General features: G+C 42.7%; 1 protein-coding gene across 1 annotated transcript in view; it reads right to left on the bottom strand.

The window, feature by feature from the left end:
* Nucleotides 1-9178: 9178 nt before the first annotated feature.
* Nucleotides 9179-20871, bottom strand: part of pex14 (peroxisomal biogenesis factor 14) — a 46955-nt gene continuing 35262 nt past the window's right edge. The window contains exons 7-9 of the mRNA XM_080470271.1: nucleotides 19595-19692; nucleotides 13770-13861; nucleotides 9179-11480 (exon numbers count right to left, since the gene is read on the bottom strand). Coding sequence (XP_080326397.1) covers nucleotides 10988-11480; nucleotides 13770-13861; nucleotides 19595-19692 — 683 coding nt within the window. The 3' untranslated portion in view covers nucleotides 9179-10987. The remainder of the gene's footprint in view (nucleotides 11481-13769; nucleotides 13862-19594; nucleotides 19693-20871) is intronic.

A 20871-nucleotide genomic window follows, 5' to 3' on the forward strand; every position in this document is an offset into this window, starting at 1 on the left:
CCTCTAAGGGCATGAAAATGTGGGTTGTGTTTCGCTGTGACAATCCGTGCCAATTTTGGAGGACAAGGTCGCTGAATGCACAGCCTTCCCCCGTTTTCACAGAGCAGCCTCTTTATCCATCAATCCTCACACACGTCTGATGTTGGCGGGAGGTTTGGATGCTACAGAAGAAGTGAGTCAGCGGCTACATTTAATAAGCTACACCCTCATGTTGGAAATAGATTTTTCGTTGAATTTCGTTTTCATTTTAAAACTCAAGTCAAACTCTTTCGGGTAGGACGGTCTTACTGATGAGTGAGAATTTAGTCAGTATCAGTTCCTGGATAATCTCTTTTAAACTGACTGACTTCTGTTTGAGCTTTTTTCACTTCAATTGTATGTAAATAACTTTATTAACGCTTCATTGGGAAATTAACCTTTGTGGTATGTTAATGATGGACACCAAATGTACTCAACTTTATGATGAGTGCTGGTTCTGTTGTGTTTTTAGAATTCAAGAAAAAAATTTAAATGAGCTTTTCCTTTACACCAAATAATAATGTAATATTGTAATAATAAAAACGCCAGTGTTCTCCCTACTATTATCCATTAAAATGAAAATTGGCCTGAATTGGTTCGACAAGCCTACAAGTTTTCTAATCTTTGTTAAAACTTAACACAAAAAGAAATCCATTTCAGTATTTAGAGAAGAAAGGCCACAAATTAAATTGACCACTAAGATCTTATTCATTCACACTTGTTTGGTAAATCAGAAATGGCCTCAGTTTTCCCGCCGTGTCGAGCGAGTTTGTTGTCGGGTTGTGATTTAAGCTTCATTCTGCCAAGATATTTGCTTCACCAATGTCAATATCATAATATAAATGACCTTTTAAACCCATGATGTCCACATATTACAGTCTCACAGTTGAAGGTATAACTATTCACATGAGAGGGGGTGAAACATAAGGTCCATGGCCTCGCATGGTCAAAATAAATGGTCAATGTTTCAATTAGAGTAAGTGCTGTTCCAATTGTTTCCATTGTTTTTGTGAGATTCTCCATACCAACAACAGTGAGACCCAGAAATGCTGAATTGAGGCCAGTTGCTGCAGTGAACGCTGGCTGTCTTAGTTGGCTCCAGACACGCTGAGGCGCAGAGGATTTAAGCACTTTGCACTTTAAAATACAAGCTAGTCGTTGGTCAGAGATTATGATGCACCTCCCCTGTAATCTCATTACTCTCAAATCCATTCTCCCTGTTCATTAGAGTCCACCGATTCCTAAAGTGACCTAATGGATCCAAAATGAACAACATGAACAACTTCATATACTGTATGTGTTGCACAATCAACAAAACCTTGCACTGATTCCACTGTGTCCTGCTTTCTACATTTACAGTCTCCACCAACATGAATACATTTTAAAGAACAAAGTAAATAACATATATCAATGGGTTTTTTTCTGTTCCATTCACTTACTTTTAACAAATATTCCATGAATTATATATTTAATCCAAATTCATCTGTGCTCATCAAACCAAAATTTAATTGTATTGCACTTTTTTAACCCAAAAATGATAAACTAATGTATACAAATGGCTTCTACAAGAAGGAAAAGAAAAGAAGTGCACTAAATTTGAACACTTTTGCAATGGTGCTCACAAGTCTATGCATTGAAACAAGGAAAACATTTGGAGTTATTGTTGTTTATGCTATAATTCCAATGATCCGTCCCACTGCGTTCACATGCTAAGAAATGCGTTATATTAAGTTAAAAAGTGGCGAGAACAGAAAATAATACCAACTCTGAATTCAAAAAGCTTCAAGAAGACCCCGCGTGGCTCTCACGCTGTATTTCCACCCCCTCTCTCTCCCGCCCGCTTGGTCACGAGCATGCTTCAGGTGTTCCACAGTCGGGCCCTGTGATTAGTCTAATTTGCACAAATGCTGGCGAGCGGCGCACCTGTTGCCCCTGCGCCTCCCGCAGCCGCGGTCCCTCAGCAGGCTGACAGGCCTTCCCTTGGATAATCCAATCTCTCCACCGTGCAGGACAAGGGCATTTGTTTTTTCAGCCTCTTGTCTCCCCTCATGTTCTCATGGCCACCAAGCTGCTGATGCCTCATTATTGAACCATTCATAAATACTACCAGCCAGGTCCCACCTCCTTGTCGTTTTCTTTTTTTTTTTTTTTAAAGAGTCTGCTGCTCTTTTCCCTCATTGCTCCTTACCGGTGCCTTCCTTTACCTGTCAGTGAGGTGAGTAAAGCTTTCCTTCAGGTTCAAAAGAGGCCCTGCAGCCTTGCACATGACAGCCTTTCCAGTGTCTACGTACTCCATTCGGATTTGAAACAGTGCCAGGAGAAAAATCAAGTGACACAGGCCACACAGCACGGGAGGGTGAGAGGGAGGGAATGTGATCCCACTTGATTGTTGAGAGTTTATATAGCGAGTGATGACAAAGTGCTTTATGACTTTGCAGTGTTTGCTGGGCCCTGCGATTGAAGCCTTATACAGGCAAAGCCCCCTGGTGACCTTGGCTTGTCAAATGTTCTCATTTTCACCAGGAAGGAGCCGGTGTTCAGCGGCTGCTCAGAGCTGGTGAGCTGCTTTTAGAGAGACAGCCGCAGAGAGCTTTTGGAGGTGACCCATGCTTCCTTACTTTACACTGCTAAAGCACTATAGAGGAAATGCATCAGTCGCAGAAAAACCATTAAATAGTGAGCCTATGTGGAATATTAAACCATTAATATTTAAAATATAAAGACAGTAAAAGTTCAGCCATGCTAACTGCTCTCCGATGCCCGGCACACTATATCGCAGCACTTTGAGCTAAATACTAACTAACAATGACGTAGACCAAACTCAACCAAACTCCAAATGGCAAAACAGTGTTTATAAAGCACATACTGTCTAATTTGCACAAATTGACATATACAAAGGATGGGCACACCCAACCCCTCATGGGTCCTCTTTGTTAAACATGCAAAACAGCTACTTTATTAGAGATGGGAATTGAAAACCGTTTCTGGCTTAGAACCGATTCCAATTGATCAATTCCATCGAAATCATACACCTTAAATGTGTTCGATTCTTCTTAACGACGCATTTCCCAGCACGACAAGTCGCGTTGCGGTACGTGGCATTACGTCACACACTCAGCGACGCAGACCTCCTCCAACCACGAGAAAACAGGGGGTACGTCCGAATTGTCCCTCCTAACTCCTTATCTATCGATTTTACCTTAACGGGGTTAAGGAAAGATGTTAGCGGGCTTCCTAAAGTAGTTAGTGAAAGTGTGTTAGTTAGTTAGTGTGGCAGTCGGACAGCACTTAGTGACGTCATAATAATGCGACTGATGATCTGCTCTCTTTTTCCGACATCACGAGTTTCCCTGAACGCTCGGATGAGTGGGTCCCTTTAAATGTTGTCGCCACAAGGAATTGTTGGGCAGCATGAGCTCGCCTCCTTTGCCAAAGGATGCATCACTGGTTCCTAAGCTAAAGGAGGCTCTAAAGGAAGCTGCGAGCCTCTTTTCCTCAGCTTATTGAGACTTCGGACAGTCCTAATCATGGTCGCCACACAAAAACACTTCCGGGGTTAAGGAAAAGTCGATAGTTAAGGAGTGGGGAGGGACAATTCGGAAGTACCTAGGGAGAGGAAGAAGGTCTAAAGTGGGAGACGATAAACGACAAAATAATACGATATATTTATACATGTTCCACTCACCACGTCCTGAATCCACAGAGTCCACAGCCTCTCGCCTCACAGCCAAAAGGTCCCAGTTAAAAAAACGAATAAAAATCCGGTGCAAATCCCGGCAGGAGCCTTTCTGTGTGGAGTTTTCATGTTCTCTCTCCCCGTGTGTGCTGGTTTTCCTCCCGTACTCCGGTTTACGCCGATAATCAAAACAATCTGCACAGTGACTTCCTGAGCTACACCCCCGGCCTCCATCGGTCCATTTGGTGAAGAAATTTCCTGTTTGAGGACTAATGAGGGACTTTCAATAAATTAACTCTGCCGTCAATCTGTCCCGTGTAGTGAATGTCTGCTCCAACAGCCGACGGCGTAGACATATGCTAGTAGATCCTTACATGATGTGTGCGCCTCTAGTTTTCACACCATATATTAAACGATCTACTAGAGTATGTCACTGTGTAGACATACCGAATCAGCTGAGGTCTACTACTGTATGTCTATGCATTAGATCATTCTGTGTTGAATGTCCCCTCAAAAAAAGCATCAACACAATATGAAAACACACCATTCCATGCAGACCGAGAGAACGCGTTCCTCCTCCTACGTCACTTCCACATTCCTCTCCAGTCTCTGACCTCCCGGAGAGGGTTAACTTGTCGCCAGCGCAAAATTCGGAAAAGTGTAAATTCCAGGGGGCATCCAATGAAGGTAAATACACATTTTACTGTTCTTTTTTAAAGGAAAATTTTTAATTCAAGTTTCATGTTTGGAAATATAAAAGTGTTCCTTTTGGTCCATAAGACTGTAAAACTTAGTTTTTTTCTCATCAAAAAAATACTGTTAGGAGAAGTGATGAAGAATTAGATTGAAAAACAGAATTAACAATGGCGTTGATATTGATAACATCTTGTCAATTCCCACCCCTATACTTTATCAAAGTTTCTTTTGTCCTATGTGATGTACACTGTGCAGTGATAAGTAAGTTTATGCAGTTTTCAAGAGGGCCTCAACATTTAACCTCAAATGCATGTTTTAGAACTGTGGGAGGAAACTGGGAAATCCACATGTGCACAGGGAGGACATGCAACCCACATGCAAAAAACCCCTAATGGGACTTGAACTAGAGTCTGGGGATATCCTCATTTTAACGTGAGGCTACCAAACCAGTGTTCACTCTTCTGTGACGATGTTTGTCAGAAAGGCATGAAGCTGAATGTTTCCATTATTTGATTGAATGATTTGATAGTTTTTCAAGTAATTATGCTGCGCTGTTATGAGATAACCTATCGTACGCCGTTTACCTCAAAGAATCCGATAATATTTCCATATACTCAGCATGAGCCACGCAGTAAAAACTGTGCCAGCTACCCCCTGCACCACAGGATCATTAAAACTCTCCTCAACAACCGGCCAGTTTTACCATTTTCTGCGAGGATGTGCAAACAATGTGAGATTGACGACTATGAGGTATTGTTACTGCAGAAATCATTTCAGACAATAAACTGTCAAACACCTCATAACTTTAACTTAATGATGCACTATGTAAAAAGCAGGAGGTCACTGAAGTTAAACTCATTCCTCAGAGGAACCTGCATGTGCGTACAAACTTTCCCCACAACCCATTCAAGAAATGGAGACTTCTATTAAAGATGCAGCTGTCCGAATCATTGTCACACAATTATCAAGAAAAGTGAGGGCATCACTCAAGGATATGTCATCTGCAAATTATATTCTGTTCAAAGGTTTGTGCCAATTCATCAGGTGGAAGTCTGAATGGACAAACAAAGACTTGAGCATAGCAAATAACCCAAGTCATAAATTTCACATCAATCTACTGGATTGTTTATGTTCTGCCTGCTTTGCCCATGTGGATAAAAACTAACATTCTGAAATGCAAAAGACAGTAGACTGTGGAATCTTTAAAGTAGGATTGATGATCTTTAAAGCAGATGCCGGTGACTTCAGTAGAAACATGGATTCCCGTGGAGTCAGAGGATATTTCCAGAAGGGTAATGCGACCAGTGGTGTTTCCACAAGCCTGATGTCACATCAAGAATTAACATCAGATTGCTCCCAGATACTTGCTGCATTCATCTTATCTCACGGGGAAGAGGAAGGATGTGCGTTTCATCCTGAGGTCTCCTCTTCCTGCGGAGTCGGTGACCTTTCCTATGCAAATCACAGGACGCTTCCCCTTGGAGGCGGATGTTTAGGAGGAGCTTGTTCCTTAAAGAACTGGACTGGTGATCTTTCTGATTGGAAAACAGAAAGTGGATGAACGCTGAAGCGGTAAGGGAGGAGTTTCAAATGAGCGGAGACGGTGCGGACAGCGCCACTGTGGTCCTCCGGCTGCTGTCGTGGGCTGCTATGGGCTAACAACTCTTGCATTGATCCAAGGAGACACTCAACCCTCTAACCTGCTGAGTGCTCAGTTCCAGTGAACAATGGAGTTCAGAGCGCGTCGATACACTATCCTATTGAGTGCTCTCCGTTTAGCAGCAAGATTGATGAGGTTAAGGCTCCCAACCGGGGAGCCAAATGGTGTCAAAACCAAGGTGTTGCTTTGGACAAACAATCCCTCACTGCACTGCTGCCCTGAGAGACGCTGGTTGTAGGTGAACACGACAACTCTAACCAGGAAGCGTATTGGTTTCTGAAGGCGCATGCAAACTGCACCGAGTGTTAAAATGTAGATTAGAATATGAGGGTGAGATAGACGACGCTTTCTGGACAGGAATGTGCTGCAAATCCCCCAAGACACTAAATGATGTACAAGTGGATTTATTACAGTAGGTCCCTATAAATCTAAGGTTGGCCTGAACTCCAGGGAGAGGTTAATGGATTACAAAGGGATGTGGTATCGAACCTCAGAGAAGTTTATACACCTCATCAATATGTGAAATGCTATTGATCATTTAGGCCTTGATGAATTAAATTCATGCGCGTGATAAGACACGGTGATATTGAAAACTGTCCAGGATCAGGATCTTTTGGGCCAGTCGTGGTAAAATATACATTAAGAAAACAAGAGTGTGTTTTGATCTGGGATGTTGTGAGCTCCACAAACCCAGCCTGTGCTTCCAGACAAGTCGAATACCTGAACATCTATCCATCTTCTATAAGCTTTTATCCCACACACGATTGGGGACAATAAGCTGAATATGAGCAACAAGGAAACAAAGTGGCCCTTAAAACACATGTCGTTGGACTGGGAGGAACCCCACTCACACAGAACATGTAAACTCCACACACAAAGGACCCCAGCCCTTCTTAAATCTGGAGCCGTCAGGCAAAAGATTGGAAATGCCTTCAGTGCATTAGGTGTATTAGATAACCTTCCTAACATCAACGACAATGCTGCAAGCAGGCTGAACACAGTGCATATGGGACTGGTGGTGCCTCGCCATCTGAAAACTCAACCAACACCTTAAAAAACATTTGAAAGAGCTGAGAAAACAGAAGAAGCCGAGCTGCAAGGTGAGTCTGACTGTCACATCCTGCGACTGGTCCGTGTCGAAGGGGCCTGCTTTTCACACGCTTGGATTTGCTTCTTTGCTGCCCAACTGACTAAAGGTGACGCATTCACTCATGTGCAAATGAACTGTACATGCAGCGCAGACATGAGTGTGAACACAACATTATGTTAGAGTGAGTGACTGAAACTGAGATTTGGAGTCATTTCTAAAACTTTGTGAGAAAGCTTTTGTTACTAAAAACACAGATGACTGGAGGCGCCCCTACAAAGTCTACAAAAATCAAGTATTTCTTAAGCCCCTCCTTCGCGCATCACAAGTCAGTGGCAATGCATACCTCACAATGTAAACGGGATCAGAGTAGTTCTTCAAGAATGTATTCTAGTTTGAGGGGTAGCTCTGAGAACAGGTAAGCCTCAGTCAGTAAAAATAAGCTGCATGAAAACTTTTGTAGGTCCAGGTGAAGCTGCACTGCTTAAATCACTGACTAAAGTTTTGCCTTTCAGTTTGCATCATGGGTAATGTCTTAAGCAGAAACTGATAGAGAATATGGGAAAGAGTTCAAACCTCTGTCTGGAACTTTGTGATGGAAACCTGTGAGGGCAGAACCAATGTTGAAGTATGTGCAGCTTTTGAACAGAAAACAATGGTTTAGCCGGAAATGACAAGAGCTTAGCCTGTCTGCTGATGTAAAGATGAGCCTGATGAGCCTGACAAGCCAAGCCGTGATGACATCTGCCACCTCAAAAAGTTGCTGAGGTCTACCCGATTTTACAACTTTATTGTTGGTGTTTAAATGAGTATAAATGCCAAAATTAGGCATGCTGCGATAAATCACTACAATTATATTTAATTATTCGACAGTGGCAGGCTCATCAATCAAAAGAAGAAGAAGAAAAAAAAAAACTGCAAATGAGACAGAATTAGTCAAACAGTGGTTTTCCCCTGATGAACTCTGTGGACCTATTAGTTGCAGAAGAGTATCATAAACAACATTTCTGATGGATCTCTGCACTGTGCTTGAAGTTGTATAAGAAACAAGTTTAGAAAGCACTGCTGCCACCACAGAAACTAAGACTGATGATAAGAATCCACCTACAGAAATAAACAAACCTTCAACCAGGTAATGTAAAACCATGCCACTTACTCATTTCTGGAGGGAAAGCGGAAGAACGGCTGAAAGTCCCAGCCCTGTCATGCTTTCTGAAGATCCAGTAAAGGGTGATTCATGACGGATCATAATGTAAATACTTCTAGATTCTGATCTCTATCGGGGTTTACCTGGTTATAACAGCAGGGTAAGGGAGGGGACAAATTACATACATAGATTTAAAAAAAAACAACAAAAAAACCCCGACAGGGTTAATATGAGTCCTTCAGCTAAAATCATTCAAAATCAAGATTTCAAAAGCGATAAAAAAAAGAAAAGTAAAAAGATAAAATATGCTAGTTTTTGGTCTTGAACATACTAAAGTAATTTTTTTCTATGAACTATGAAAGTTCTATATACATTGGATCAGTGGTGTCAAACTGATCTCAAGTGGACTGTAGGATTACAGTTTGTTGCTTCCCAAGGCTGCATTCTGTAGTATTCAGCATTACAGGGAGAGTATTTTGTTCCAAAAAAAAAAAAAAAAGTACACTCGGCTTGGCCTCACAATACTTGAAATCATACTCAAAGTTTATTCAACTCGCCTCACATGCAGCAAAGCCTGCAAAGTACTCGTTTGTCAATTCAAATACTGTACATGCTTTAAAATAAACTATGGAAACTGGACATTCTGAATTTATTTAAAGAAAAAAAAGAGGATATATTGGGCACCCTATTCAGGAAGCAGATATCACCAAACTCTTTAGAAGCCGACAGAAAAATTCACCTGAAAATAAAAACTAACAATAAAAATGTAAACAGATTGAAAATAATTTATCTGAAAATAAACAGTCTGTGTTGCATATGTAATAAACGTTCACCTTAAATAAGAGTTAAGTGTGTTTCATGTTGGGATGATTTCAAATAAACATAAAGCTTTTTCTGGAGACGAACCAGGTTTATTACAGGTAGGGCCGAGACTTGGATGCAGTGCTGAGCAGGTTACAGAGGACCAGTCTGTTAAACTACAAAGGTAATGACACTTTGATTCAGTACTTATTTAATGAGAGATCTCCATCCACAAAAAAAAAAAATACATTTAAAAAATAGACTTTACAGCATTGCTCAGCACTTTCACCTGATCGCAAACAATTCAAACGCTCCCGTTTTTCCTCTTTTGTCCTCTGATGGAAGAAGAAATGGCACCAGAGCTGAAATTCCATCTTCTTTCTCACGGACTCCTCTTCTCAGCAGCACACTGAGTGAGTAATTCAATAAGTCAAGTATTCATTTATTACTTTCCTTTTCAGTCACGGAGCTTTTCTTTTCTTTCTTAACTTACCCTCCATCCACCTCCACATGGGGGGGGGGGGGGAGAGAGAGAGAGAGAGAGAGAGAGAGAGAGAGAGAGAGAGAGAGAGAGAGAGAGAGAGAGAGAGAGAGAGAGAGAGAGAGAGAGAGAGAGAGAGAGAGAGAGAGAGAGAGAGAGAGAGAGAGAGAGAAAACAGCAATACAAGTTCTGCAACTTCCATGTGTGGCAGTGCTCGTCGCCTTACTGCAGCTTAATTACAAAATATTGGCGCCGTTTTCTGTAAAGATTACTCACTGTAGGAAGCCCTACATAATTTGGACCGGAGGGTTTGTCACAGAAAATGATACAATGCAACTGGGCTTTCTGTATTAGATTTCCGCTTTTAGCCTCCTTGACATTTCAAGCTGCATGAACTAATACATCTGTTATTTGTTGATCATTTGATTATTAACATACTTCACAAACCAAATCAGCTGCCCTGCTGGAGACACAGATACAGCTCAGCAGACAGTCTGGGGTTTTTTTTTTTTTTCTTTCCCCTGCCTGCCTGCCTGCCTGCCTGCCACACAAACACACACACACACACACTCGCGAGAGATGCACAATTCAAGCCCTGGGTGAAAAAGGAAAGCGGGGGAAAAAGCATTTATCTTCCCCTCCTTTGAGCGTGTGAGCACTCTGACACCGGCGTGGAACAAAGCCCGTCATCACATTCTAATCTCGAATTTCAGGGCTTTTATTTCACCCAAATGCCACCCTGCTGGCCTTGTGAATTATTGACAGACTGACAGCAATGCGAAAGGACACATAAAAGAGGCTAAAAGCTCCGGCCCTGGAAGAGCTTGTCCTCTCCTATTGCCGTCAACAGGGAGACAAACTCCGCTTGCGCTCCACCTGAAGCTCACAGTAACTTTGAGATCCAAGTACCAACATATGATTCCTGACCCAGAGCTGCACTTTACAGCGGAGATATTGTTGCGCAGCGCCGCCTCTTTGGTCTGCATAAGAGCCTCGGTACAATTACAAGGACACTAAGGCAAAGCTGTGAATTATCTGATTAAATTGTGGAAATTAAAAGCAGTAAGTCACACAGTCAGAGCTGCATGTGGGCAGACTGATCACACTATTGCTCCTCATTCTTCTCCTCTCAAAGAAATGGCATGATGCTTGGACTAATTCGGGTTTGCGAGATGAAAAATAATTCGTGGTAATCCCGTGTATCACTACGCACTCCAGTATTTGTCACTTTTGCATCTTCTTACAACCCCCACCTGCTCCTTCAGTCTCTACGACAGGATGACGATAAACAGTGACGGGTTACAGACGCAAGAGGGAAACGGATGAATCGTGGGAGAAGACGCAGAGTGCGTGAGCAGAGAGAATCGTGGTGTCGGCAGAGACGAGGCGGGGCGGCGCCAAAGGTGTTTCATTGCTGCGGCCTAGTCGACCTCGCTCTCGTTGCTGGCACCTTCGGGCCGCCTCAGTTTGTCCACCTGTTCGTTAATCTGCCCGTCGCCACCTCGCCGATCTTCTGTCTGCATGCTTAGACCCCCCTCCACCACCACCCCCTCCTCCTCCTCCTCCTCCTCCTCCTCTTCCTCTTGCTCTTGCTCTACATGGTTGACGTCGTCCTCATCGTCCTTCTTCTCCTCCTCCCCCTGCACCTCCATGCGCACCTGGTCTGGGGGCAGCTTTGTGCTGATGTCTCCATTGAGAAGGTGAGCTCCATCAGGCCCCCCCAGTGCATCTTGGGGGCTGTGGAGTGACTCTTTAATGGGGGAGGAGTTGCTGGACTCGTTGCTGAGAGGGGAGATGTCGCTGCTGCTGCTGTTGGTGTGGTTCGCGCCGGGCGAGCTGGATGTTGGCGGCGGCGTCAGGGGAATCTGCCACGAGGGGATCTTGGGTATGGCGGGAGTGGAGGGGAACTGCTTCCTGTAGGGGAGGTGGCAGATAAGAGAACTGAATAAAACTAGGCCTTTAAAAAAATGATTTAAATGACTTTTCCTCGCAATGAGACCAACTATACATGGATAAACAAGCAGAAACCTATGGGGAGCTTTCTGAGTCCGGTTTTGTTGCCTGATCGTTTCACATTCTAATCTAAAGGCGACTGCAATGAGATTCTACCGTGAGCATGTTTACGACATGATTTCACATGTGTTCATTCATAGTTTTGGTGCCTTCCGTGGGAATCTACAGTGTAAGCGATCATGAAATTACAGAGAAAATATTGAATGAGAAGGTGTGTCAACACGTTTGACTGGTAGTGTATGTGATGTCCCACGTCCTCCAGACTCAAAAAAGAAAAAAAAACCATCAGCTATGTATCCAATGAGCTCAATCTGATTTGAAAGCAAAAAAAAAAAAAAAGTCATTTGTGCTGTTCCTACAGTCGACACTGGTTTACAGGTTCGCGTACAGCAGCACACCAGGCACATCATTTAATTCTGGTAATTGCAGCAGAGAAAAGAGTTTTTCTCCCCCAAACAGCCAGATGTTCAACACACCTGGCGAAACTGCTTGAAGATTTTTTAATTACACCCACTGCAGCTTTTAAGATCAAAAAGACAACGTTGAATAGTTTCAGTACTTATTGGTGTTTAGAAGGGGGGGGGGGGGGGAGATGTGTGGAGATGATTCGGATCATTTGAACAGGACAGGATGGAGTCTGGAGACAGATGGTGACGTGCAGCTTTTTATTCTGTGATTCAAGCCTTTGCCTGGAAACTCATTGTGAGAGTCAGAATCAAGTCAAGAAAGCAAATGACAAAGGGGATTATTGCTGATTAGAATGTATGAGGTGAACAAAACATGCTCAACTAGACAGTTCTGAAGCAATTTTAGTCCTTGCTGGTTTTCTGATGTACAATCTTACTGCAGGATTCATTATAGACACTGATACATAATCATGCATGCTAATGGGCACGGCTGAGCCGGGCTGTGCCTGACAAGATTGAAGAACAAAGCTGGTAAAAATGAGGAGATATCTGGCGGTGTCTAGTGAGACCTTAACACAATAGTAACACAAAGTGCCTCAGACAGTGGAGCTACAACCACTTTTCTATTTTTTTTTAAGAACACACATTTTTCATCTTACATCACAGAAATCTCCCTTAATTTGAACTGGTAGAGCTGAACTGGAGTAACCATACTGTGTGTGTGTGTGTGTGTGTGTGTGTGTGTGTGTGTGTGTGTGTGTGTGTGTGTGTGTGTGTGTGTGTGTGTGTGTGTGTGTGTGTGTGTGTGTGTGTGTGTGTGTGTGTGTGTGTGTGTGTTCTTATTCTATATACAGCATAGAAAAGCATTACAACACAGACAACCGGTTGATGTATGCTAATTGGCATGTTGTGAAGTAAAAGAAATGGTGCAATCAAGTGAGCAATTTGCAAGAGCAATGGGACATTATGTGTCTTTTGTTTCATTTATTCAAACTTTTCAGGGCAGTATGGCAGTGTAACAGAGAGCAGAGATGATTGCATCAGGGCAGTTCTCTACTTGATCACCTCTCTTTAAACTCAGACCTGCCGGGGCGACATACAGGCTCGGACTGAAGGTCAACTTACTAACTAACTACCAGGAAAAGACGTATGTATTCCAAACAGCTACGAGCTATGATAGCCATGATGTGAACAGCATTTAGACAATTTGCCATTTAACCCAAAATACCTGGTGTGAGACAACGTATGTGGATCCTGGGAGTTTAGAGGGTGCAATCATTATCCCATATTGTGAAAACCTCCGGCCTAAGTCATGGACAAAAACAAACAAACCGCGATCTCACCTTCAGTTTGGTGCAACTTTCTGTGGTTCTGCTACTAACATTTTATTGGAAGCAGTGTCAATGTTTATTTTAGAAAAGAATAGAAATACTTCATAAATCCCCTAATTTCATGATATTTTCTATGGTGCAACATCTTCCTGCTTACAGAGTTTAACCTGCTGCATTTAACCATGATGTAACTGAGGTGTGTGGTTTTTTTTCTTTCTTTCTAATTTCTTTAATGAAGGGGAATAAACTTTCAGAAATGGATTTGAGTATCCGGTGTGATATAATGTGCATATAAGCTGATGTGGCACTCGTTTAACACTGAAATAGTTCAAATAGACGACCCATAGGAACTCAATAGTGTACAAAGCACTAAGTCCTAAAGCTTTCCACACACAGAGACCCACACCCACACAGACTGTTTCATGTGTCAGGGGTCTGGATGACTTTGTTACCTGCTGAGCAGTAAGCCCTTCAAAGAGGCGATCTCAGCCTTCAGCTCTGCCACTGTCTGGTTGTCCAGGATGCGGTTGGTTGAGGACGATGCCTGTCGGAAAAACACAAGCGAGATAGTGAGAACGTGCGCGCGCACACACACACACACGGTTCTGAGGTCACATGCTGGGCTGCAGCACAAACTCAGTTTACTGTAGGTGTTTCAACAGATCCTCTGAATAAAATGATATGCGAATTAAAAAAAAAAAAACTTAGAAAAGGGAGAGGCTGGGTAAACAAATGTGGCAAATGCAAATATTAAAAACCACATGTTTTTGTGTAGTCAGGACATCCACCATAACAACTGTAAAACTGCCTATTATTGATGACAGAAAGGAGGACAAACAAACTCATAATACAGCCACCTTTATGCAGCCAGAAAGTCCAGTGAGTGGGAATCATGCCATTTTTACATAATTTTCCATACTATCTAGAAAAGATTAGGCCAGGGTGCAGTGTTTTGGATAATGACTATATTGGACAATGACCACATTCATGAAGGCAGACCAAAGCTTAGCAGTTTGTTTTGTTCTTTTGGTCTTTTATCAAAGGCACGTGTTATCACACACACAGTGAAATGCTACAGGGTTCAACGGAAAAGCATTTGAATGGCAAATTGCTGCTGAAAATCTGTCTGTGTGGCACTTTTTAAAGGGTTGGACTTTAGTCACGGGAGATTAAAATACGATGGGTTTGACTAAAGGCAGAGACAAAAAAAAAAAAAAAAAAAAAACAGACAACGATATACTGAGAAAATAAGAAGCTGCTGGAATATTTGCTCAACTAATGCCAATCAGGGTCAAATATGGGGGAGAGCTCGAATCCCCATCTCGCACACATCAAAAGAGTTTTCTGTCAGATAAGTGTGTAGAAAGGGTGTGAAATAGCCAAACGAAGAGTAACACTGCCATTTCAGAATAGACAAGCTTGTGTGGCTCCGACAACAAAATGTTTAGGAACCAGTGAAGTGGAGGGCTGGTCTTCGTTTTTTAGTCCATCATCCAATAAAAAAGCTCAAACCTATGTGAGAGCGGACAGACTGACGAGACCAGGGGGAGCAGAAGGAGCAGACAAGGGGAAAAGTGGGATAAAAGAAAAGTAAAAACTGTAATTAAGACTCTCCTGACTCACCAGGGGAAGCTTGTTAGGAAGCGCAGACCCCCTATCGAGGGGAGAGGGATAACTTGGACTCTTTCGCTTGTAATTAAATCTAAGAGAAATTAATTGAATCACATCTGAAAGGGATCAGACTCATTTGCGGTGGATGTAGTGGGAGGCAGCGGAGGAGAAGTGAAGGGAGACAGAGAGAGGAGGCGAGGGGGTAAGGAGGCTTTTTTGGCCTCTTATCGGTTCCTAAACCCCGTTGATAAGGAGCCTGGTTTTAGAGGTGCTGCATTGGAGGCCTGCTGAAGACACTCTTATTACAGCCGTCACCTCATTAGAACCATCTTAATCCTTCGCCTCCCCAAGGCACCCGTATAATAAGGCTGGATCCTGCTTCTCTCTCACTTTATGCTGGGGAAAAAATTAATTGCTGCATAGGCTGCGCTAAAAGATTTCCGAGACACCGAATGAGCTTAAATAAGAGGCTGATTTCTCCAAATAAGTGAAATGTGATCATTTCTCTATAATTATATGACACAGCCTAAGAAAAGAAGGCTTTTGGTGCAGACTTGTTAACCACCAGCTACATACATAATATGCATTATCTACAAAGCAGCCCCATATAATATCTCACATCAAGGCTTGTCACACAACACTAACTCTGACATATGTCTTATTAAGTCTGAAGAAACCTAATTAAATGTTGGGCCAGAGCTGAATTTCAGCTCAGAGATACATTATGTCAGTGTGTACACACACACACACACACACACACACACACACACACACACACACACACACACACACACACACACACACACACACACACACACACACACACACACACACACACACACACACACACACACACACACACACACACACACACACACACACACACACACACACACACACACACACACACACACACACACACACACACACACACACACACACACACACACACACACACACACACACACACACACACACACACACACACACACACACACACACACACACAGTGAATGGCGTGTTAAGTGCACTAGGTGCTTGGGTGGAGGCTGAGTGGTGGGGGTATCAGTAACGGCAGAGAATTGAAGTGCGTCAACTTTAAAAGCCCCACCTGAAGTGCTGACATGTGTCCAATAGAGCGTGCGGTGTGTAAGTCGGGATGTTTCAACAAAACGCTGATCCAAATATTTAACCTCTGCAGTTATTCACCACCTATGATTACTCGATGAGGGCCTTTTAAGAGGATTCTAAGATACAAGTCCTCACTATAATGTTACTTGTTAAACTAAGGGATTCTTGTTTCCCTGCAGATTTTCACACCGACATAAATACATGCATGTGTTTTCCTGCGTTAACGTCCTATATAAAAGCCAGGCAATAGTTTGGAGCTATTTTCTCTGTGGCCACACACTATGATAAATAAACACGAGTATAGATCTGTTATTTTATAGGATTTTTTAAAAATATTGTAGCGACAGGCTCAGGTACAAAATGAGGTCACTCTAAAGGCTAATTCGGTGACAAACACCAGCAATACTTTCATGCTCTCCCAGTGAGTACATCCCTAGTTAGAGGTTCTCCCTGTGTGTGTGAGGATTTGTTTGTGCGTGGTTAACTGTCTCTGTTTTTGCCATGTGTTGGACCAGTGACCTTTCAGGTATAAACTGCCTTCTGACATAGTAGATGGAAGCGCCATTATCTCAAATTCATTTTATATCAACTTAAAATTACGCTTATTTGTAAACAAAATATGTTTTTCCTTTAAGTGCACTCCTTGACAATAACAAAACTAAGTTATTATAGTTACTTTTTTTACTTCTTTGAACAAATGAAGTAATTCCTTGATCTGTCATATAAATGTAGCTTTTCAGACAGCAAATATCTCGCATCCAAAGTTTTCTGGTGTAAAAAAAGTTATCATTTAGAATAAAAAAAAAAAAAATCAAGATTCAGAGTTCTGAATGTGCTTATCGCCTGTCTTTTTTCTGATGTTTGTTGTATACCCCACGTCTTAGTGTACAGGTGCAGGGCTCTGAAGGCTCTGTGTGGCCTGAAGAGGGGGGAGATATAAGTCTCCACTTGGCACTGCACATCGCAGAAAGCTTTATGCACGAGCAAACAAACAAACCAAACAGCAAAAGCAAAAACAGCACAAGGCGAACCAATCAGAGAGAAGCTATACCTATCAAATTATCCACCCACACTGAGCTGCCTGCATGTGTGCTTTTACTAAGTAAATACTGGTCACAGTAAAGATTTCCCTTAAATGGTTCAAAAGCCTTGTAACTAATATGTCTCAAGCGGGTGCCTGGGTGTGAGAGAGGTCGGCCTATTTCTGCTGGTTAACTAAGTGCTTCTGGAAAAAAAAAGGGAAAAAATTATATATATATATTACAAGCAAAGGAAGAAGAAAAAAAGAAAAAAAAAAAGACCATCAACTCTAGCAGCACCCAAGGACGGCAGCGCATCTGGCTAAATGAAGATAAATGCTTGTGGACCATTAGCAACAAGATAAGATCTTTAACAAGCCTTGTTTAAGAGTGTCTGAAGGCAAATTAATTCCCAGTTATTCCGCCGGCAGACAGTGTGTTTTCGTGTAACACATGTATATTTATGATGGAATTAGTTTCAAAAGGAAGTCCCCAGAGGAGTGTTTTTGAGTGGAAACACTGCTACAGTGCAATTGATTTCACTCTATTTATGCACTTTCCCACTGGCAGTTCGTCTCACACAAGCAAGGAGGCGGTTTCTAATCTTCAATGTAGTATCCACTAATAAAGAGAACGATCAGCGAGTTGAGACAGCGGGGCAAACACAGTTAACAGGCAGATTTGTAATGATAATGGAGCAGAAATACACTCGGCTGTTTAACATCGGGGATGAATCATCCCGGGGCAAATCTATCCTCAACACCACTGGAAGAGCACACGAGCACATCTTTACACAATCAGCACAGCTATACTACAGTGAAAAGAAGTGAAAATCTCTGCCGTCTGGAAATGTGCGGACATGAGTCAGTCCGTCTAAACTGGCTTCCATAATGACGTCCCCAGTTTGGGGACAGACGCGCTCAGCAGTTGAGCGGTTTCAAACCAGGAGAAATGTTTACTTAGCAGCTGAGGAAACAGAAGTCTCCATATGTTTTGGGTTAAAGGCACATTTCCGTGTTGAGAGGTATAATTGCTAAGCGTGGCGCGCTCTGAGCAGCGTGGTGAAGCAAACCCTGAAAGCCGCAAACGGTGAATGATAAGTAGCTCCCCAGCTCCAACATGTGTTTCTCATCAAATACCCGAGACCTGAAAACAATTTCCCAATTTCCCCCATGGCCGGAGACAACAGAGGGCCCGGTGTCGACTCACAGAGAAAATTTAAGATCAACACTATAACTATAAAGTAGAGTTTATGATTTGTTTAATGGGTGTTTTGATGGGAAATATACTTTTTATACACTACTGCTGTCCAACAAGGCACTCATAGCAAATGAAGTAGACACTTTTTAATTCAATCTGTGATTTAGGGATGACGAGTGAAAAGAAATATCATCCCTTTAGGCTGGGGGGGGGGGGGGGGGGGGGGGGGGACTCATTGTTTAAATTGGACCTCCTGTCTTTGCTGTGACAAGAAAAACTAAAACATTTCTGTTTCATTGATCCAGTGCATACTCTATGTTCACACATGCTGACTCGGGCCTGCACTGTTCTCTACCCCGCACACGAAGAAAACGGGACGCTCGCAACCGGAAGAGGCAGAAAATGAGCTATGAGCCGCCAGCCTTTGATAAAGCTCGTCCGGGGAAGAAATCTGTATTTTTCTTCCTCGTTTGTGCCCAAGCAGATGTGTCTGCATATGTTTTCCTGCAGTATCCAGATGCTGCAGTTACACACCCATGTGCTTAACAAGCTGTGGACATAAAACATTGTCTAAGATTGTCTCTTCCAAGGCAATTTTTAGAGCCTGGCGATCATAAAGCGATTTATGAGCGGTGTTATAAAAAGCAAGCAACATTTCATCCCAGCACATAAGTTTTAAGAACAATAGCTCAGTCGGATTCATCTAAACACTTACAATTCTGAGTAGATTATGGAGACTGTCTATAAAAATCAAGGCGAAGGGATACGATACGGCTAAGGATTATGGTCCTATGATGAGATGCACCATACTTTTTTGTAGCTTGTGTTCCGATGATATACAGTATAATAAGGCTGTCTGTCTTAGGTGGTTACGACTCCAGCATAGCTAAAGATTTTAGTACACAGAGGCCTCCAGAAACCTCTTTTCAGTTCTCATCAATCTGATGTTTTCAACCCGCAACTTCACGTTTACTGAGCTCTTCGGTAATTCCAAAGTTACAGCCTGTCGAGCTTTCCTCAAAAACATCAATCAAACAATATCGGACCTTAAAGTTGCAATGTGTGACTCTCAAAGGGTGGAAAGCTTCACATCTACCACAAAAAGGTCACTTACTGAAGTGATTAAAGGAAAGAAACTGTTGGGACAATGGGAAAGTTGAGATAATCCTCAACCGGGAATGAATCATCAATGAAAACTGACCAGTAAGACGAGTGAGACCACGAGGCGGAGCAAACTTAGAATAACTCAGAACTCTCAATTCGTAGGAACAAACATCTTGTACATTGTGGATGGCCGCTGGTGGGGTGGCGGTTACCTCTGCTGAGGTTAGCTCCTGTGTGAGCTCCTGGATTTTCTGCTGCTGCTGGATCAGAAGCTCCTGAACAGACGCCAGGGTCTGCTGCAGCTGGGTGACTGTGGAAAAAAACCCAAGCAGAAACACAGACAGTAAATTCATAAAGAAGAAAAAGGAGTGAAATTGCACGACGGGGTGATTTTGAAGCTCCCGATCTGAAACGGTTTCTCACCAGAGACGACGACAGAACCCAACTTGTGTCGCTGATCAAAGCTGTCCTCTAAGAATTGTAATCAAAGCTAATACCCAGTAACTTTAGTCGTGGCTTTTTGGTCCGAGGCATCAGGGGTAGAGGGTGGGGAGGGTGAGGGGAGCACGGCACATAGGATGGAGGTATTAATCTCTAGTGTCTGAACTTAAATCAAATAACAGTCTCTAACCTTCCATTATCCACCCAGACACTGCCTTCTAATGCATCTTAAATCCTCAAACGATCAACAAAGGAAAAAACAAGGCTCTCATTTGGGAGGAGGCTGCCAGACAAAATGTCCCCCCTAATCCTAATAAATATTGTTCTTTTTCCATTGACTTTGAAGATTGAATTAGTTCAAGTGTTGGTGTTGGACGAAGGTGTATGATTTCAAATAACAGCGGGCACAGTTTGTTGCCCCCTGCTTCCAGTCACGCGTGTATTACCAAACAATGCATTAAGTTTCCCCGAGCTGATTATATTACAGAAAACCAATAAACATTCATATAAATCATGGGCGTGTAAAGTGTTAAATCAAGCCTAATAGGATTAACATCAACAGATATTGTGGCGGTCCGCTGCTGAGGTTGTCAGGCCAGTGGTTAAAAGCCTGAGCTGCAGCCGGCTGGACAGGATGTAAAGAACCCTCCTCTCACATTAACCCAGGCCCGGACAAAAGACAGAGCCCGGCTGGGAGCTGTGTTTCTTTTGAAAAACCAACACAGACAAAATATTTGATCTTTCAAAGACGTTAATATCTTGCAGTGGCACCTGTGTTTAAATGGGTGGAGTTGTATCAATATAGGTGGGGTGCAGAACCGTTTGATCTTTTCATGCATGCTGAATCCGACAAAAAATGAGTTTGAGCAGGATTGTTGGTCAAACAAGTTCAGTTTGTTACCCTCTTTCAGGTCCCGGGGCTGAAAAACCTTCGTTGAGAAGGCAATAAAAGTAAAATACTGTGGCTATCCATGCTTAAAAAGGTGTTACTATGACAGGGTGTGTGCTCTAAATGCTCCAAAACCAAGAGCTGCCCTATTAGTCTTTG

Source organism: Lipophrys pholis, assembly GCF_963383615.2.
Source record: "Lipophrys pholis genome assembly, chromosome: 8".
Taxonomy (NCBI): Eukaryota; Metazoa; Chordata; class Actinopteri; order Blenniiformes; family Blenniidae; genus Lipophrys; species Lipophrys pholis.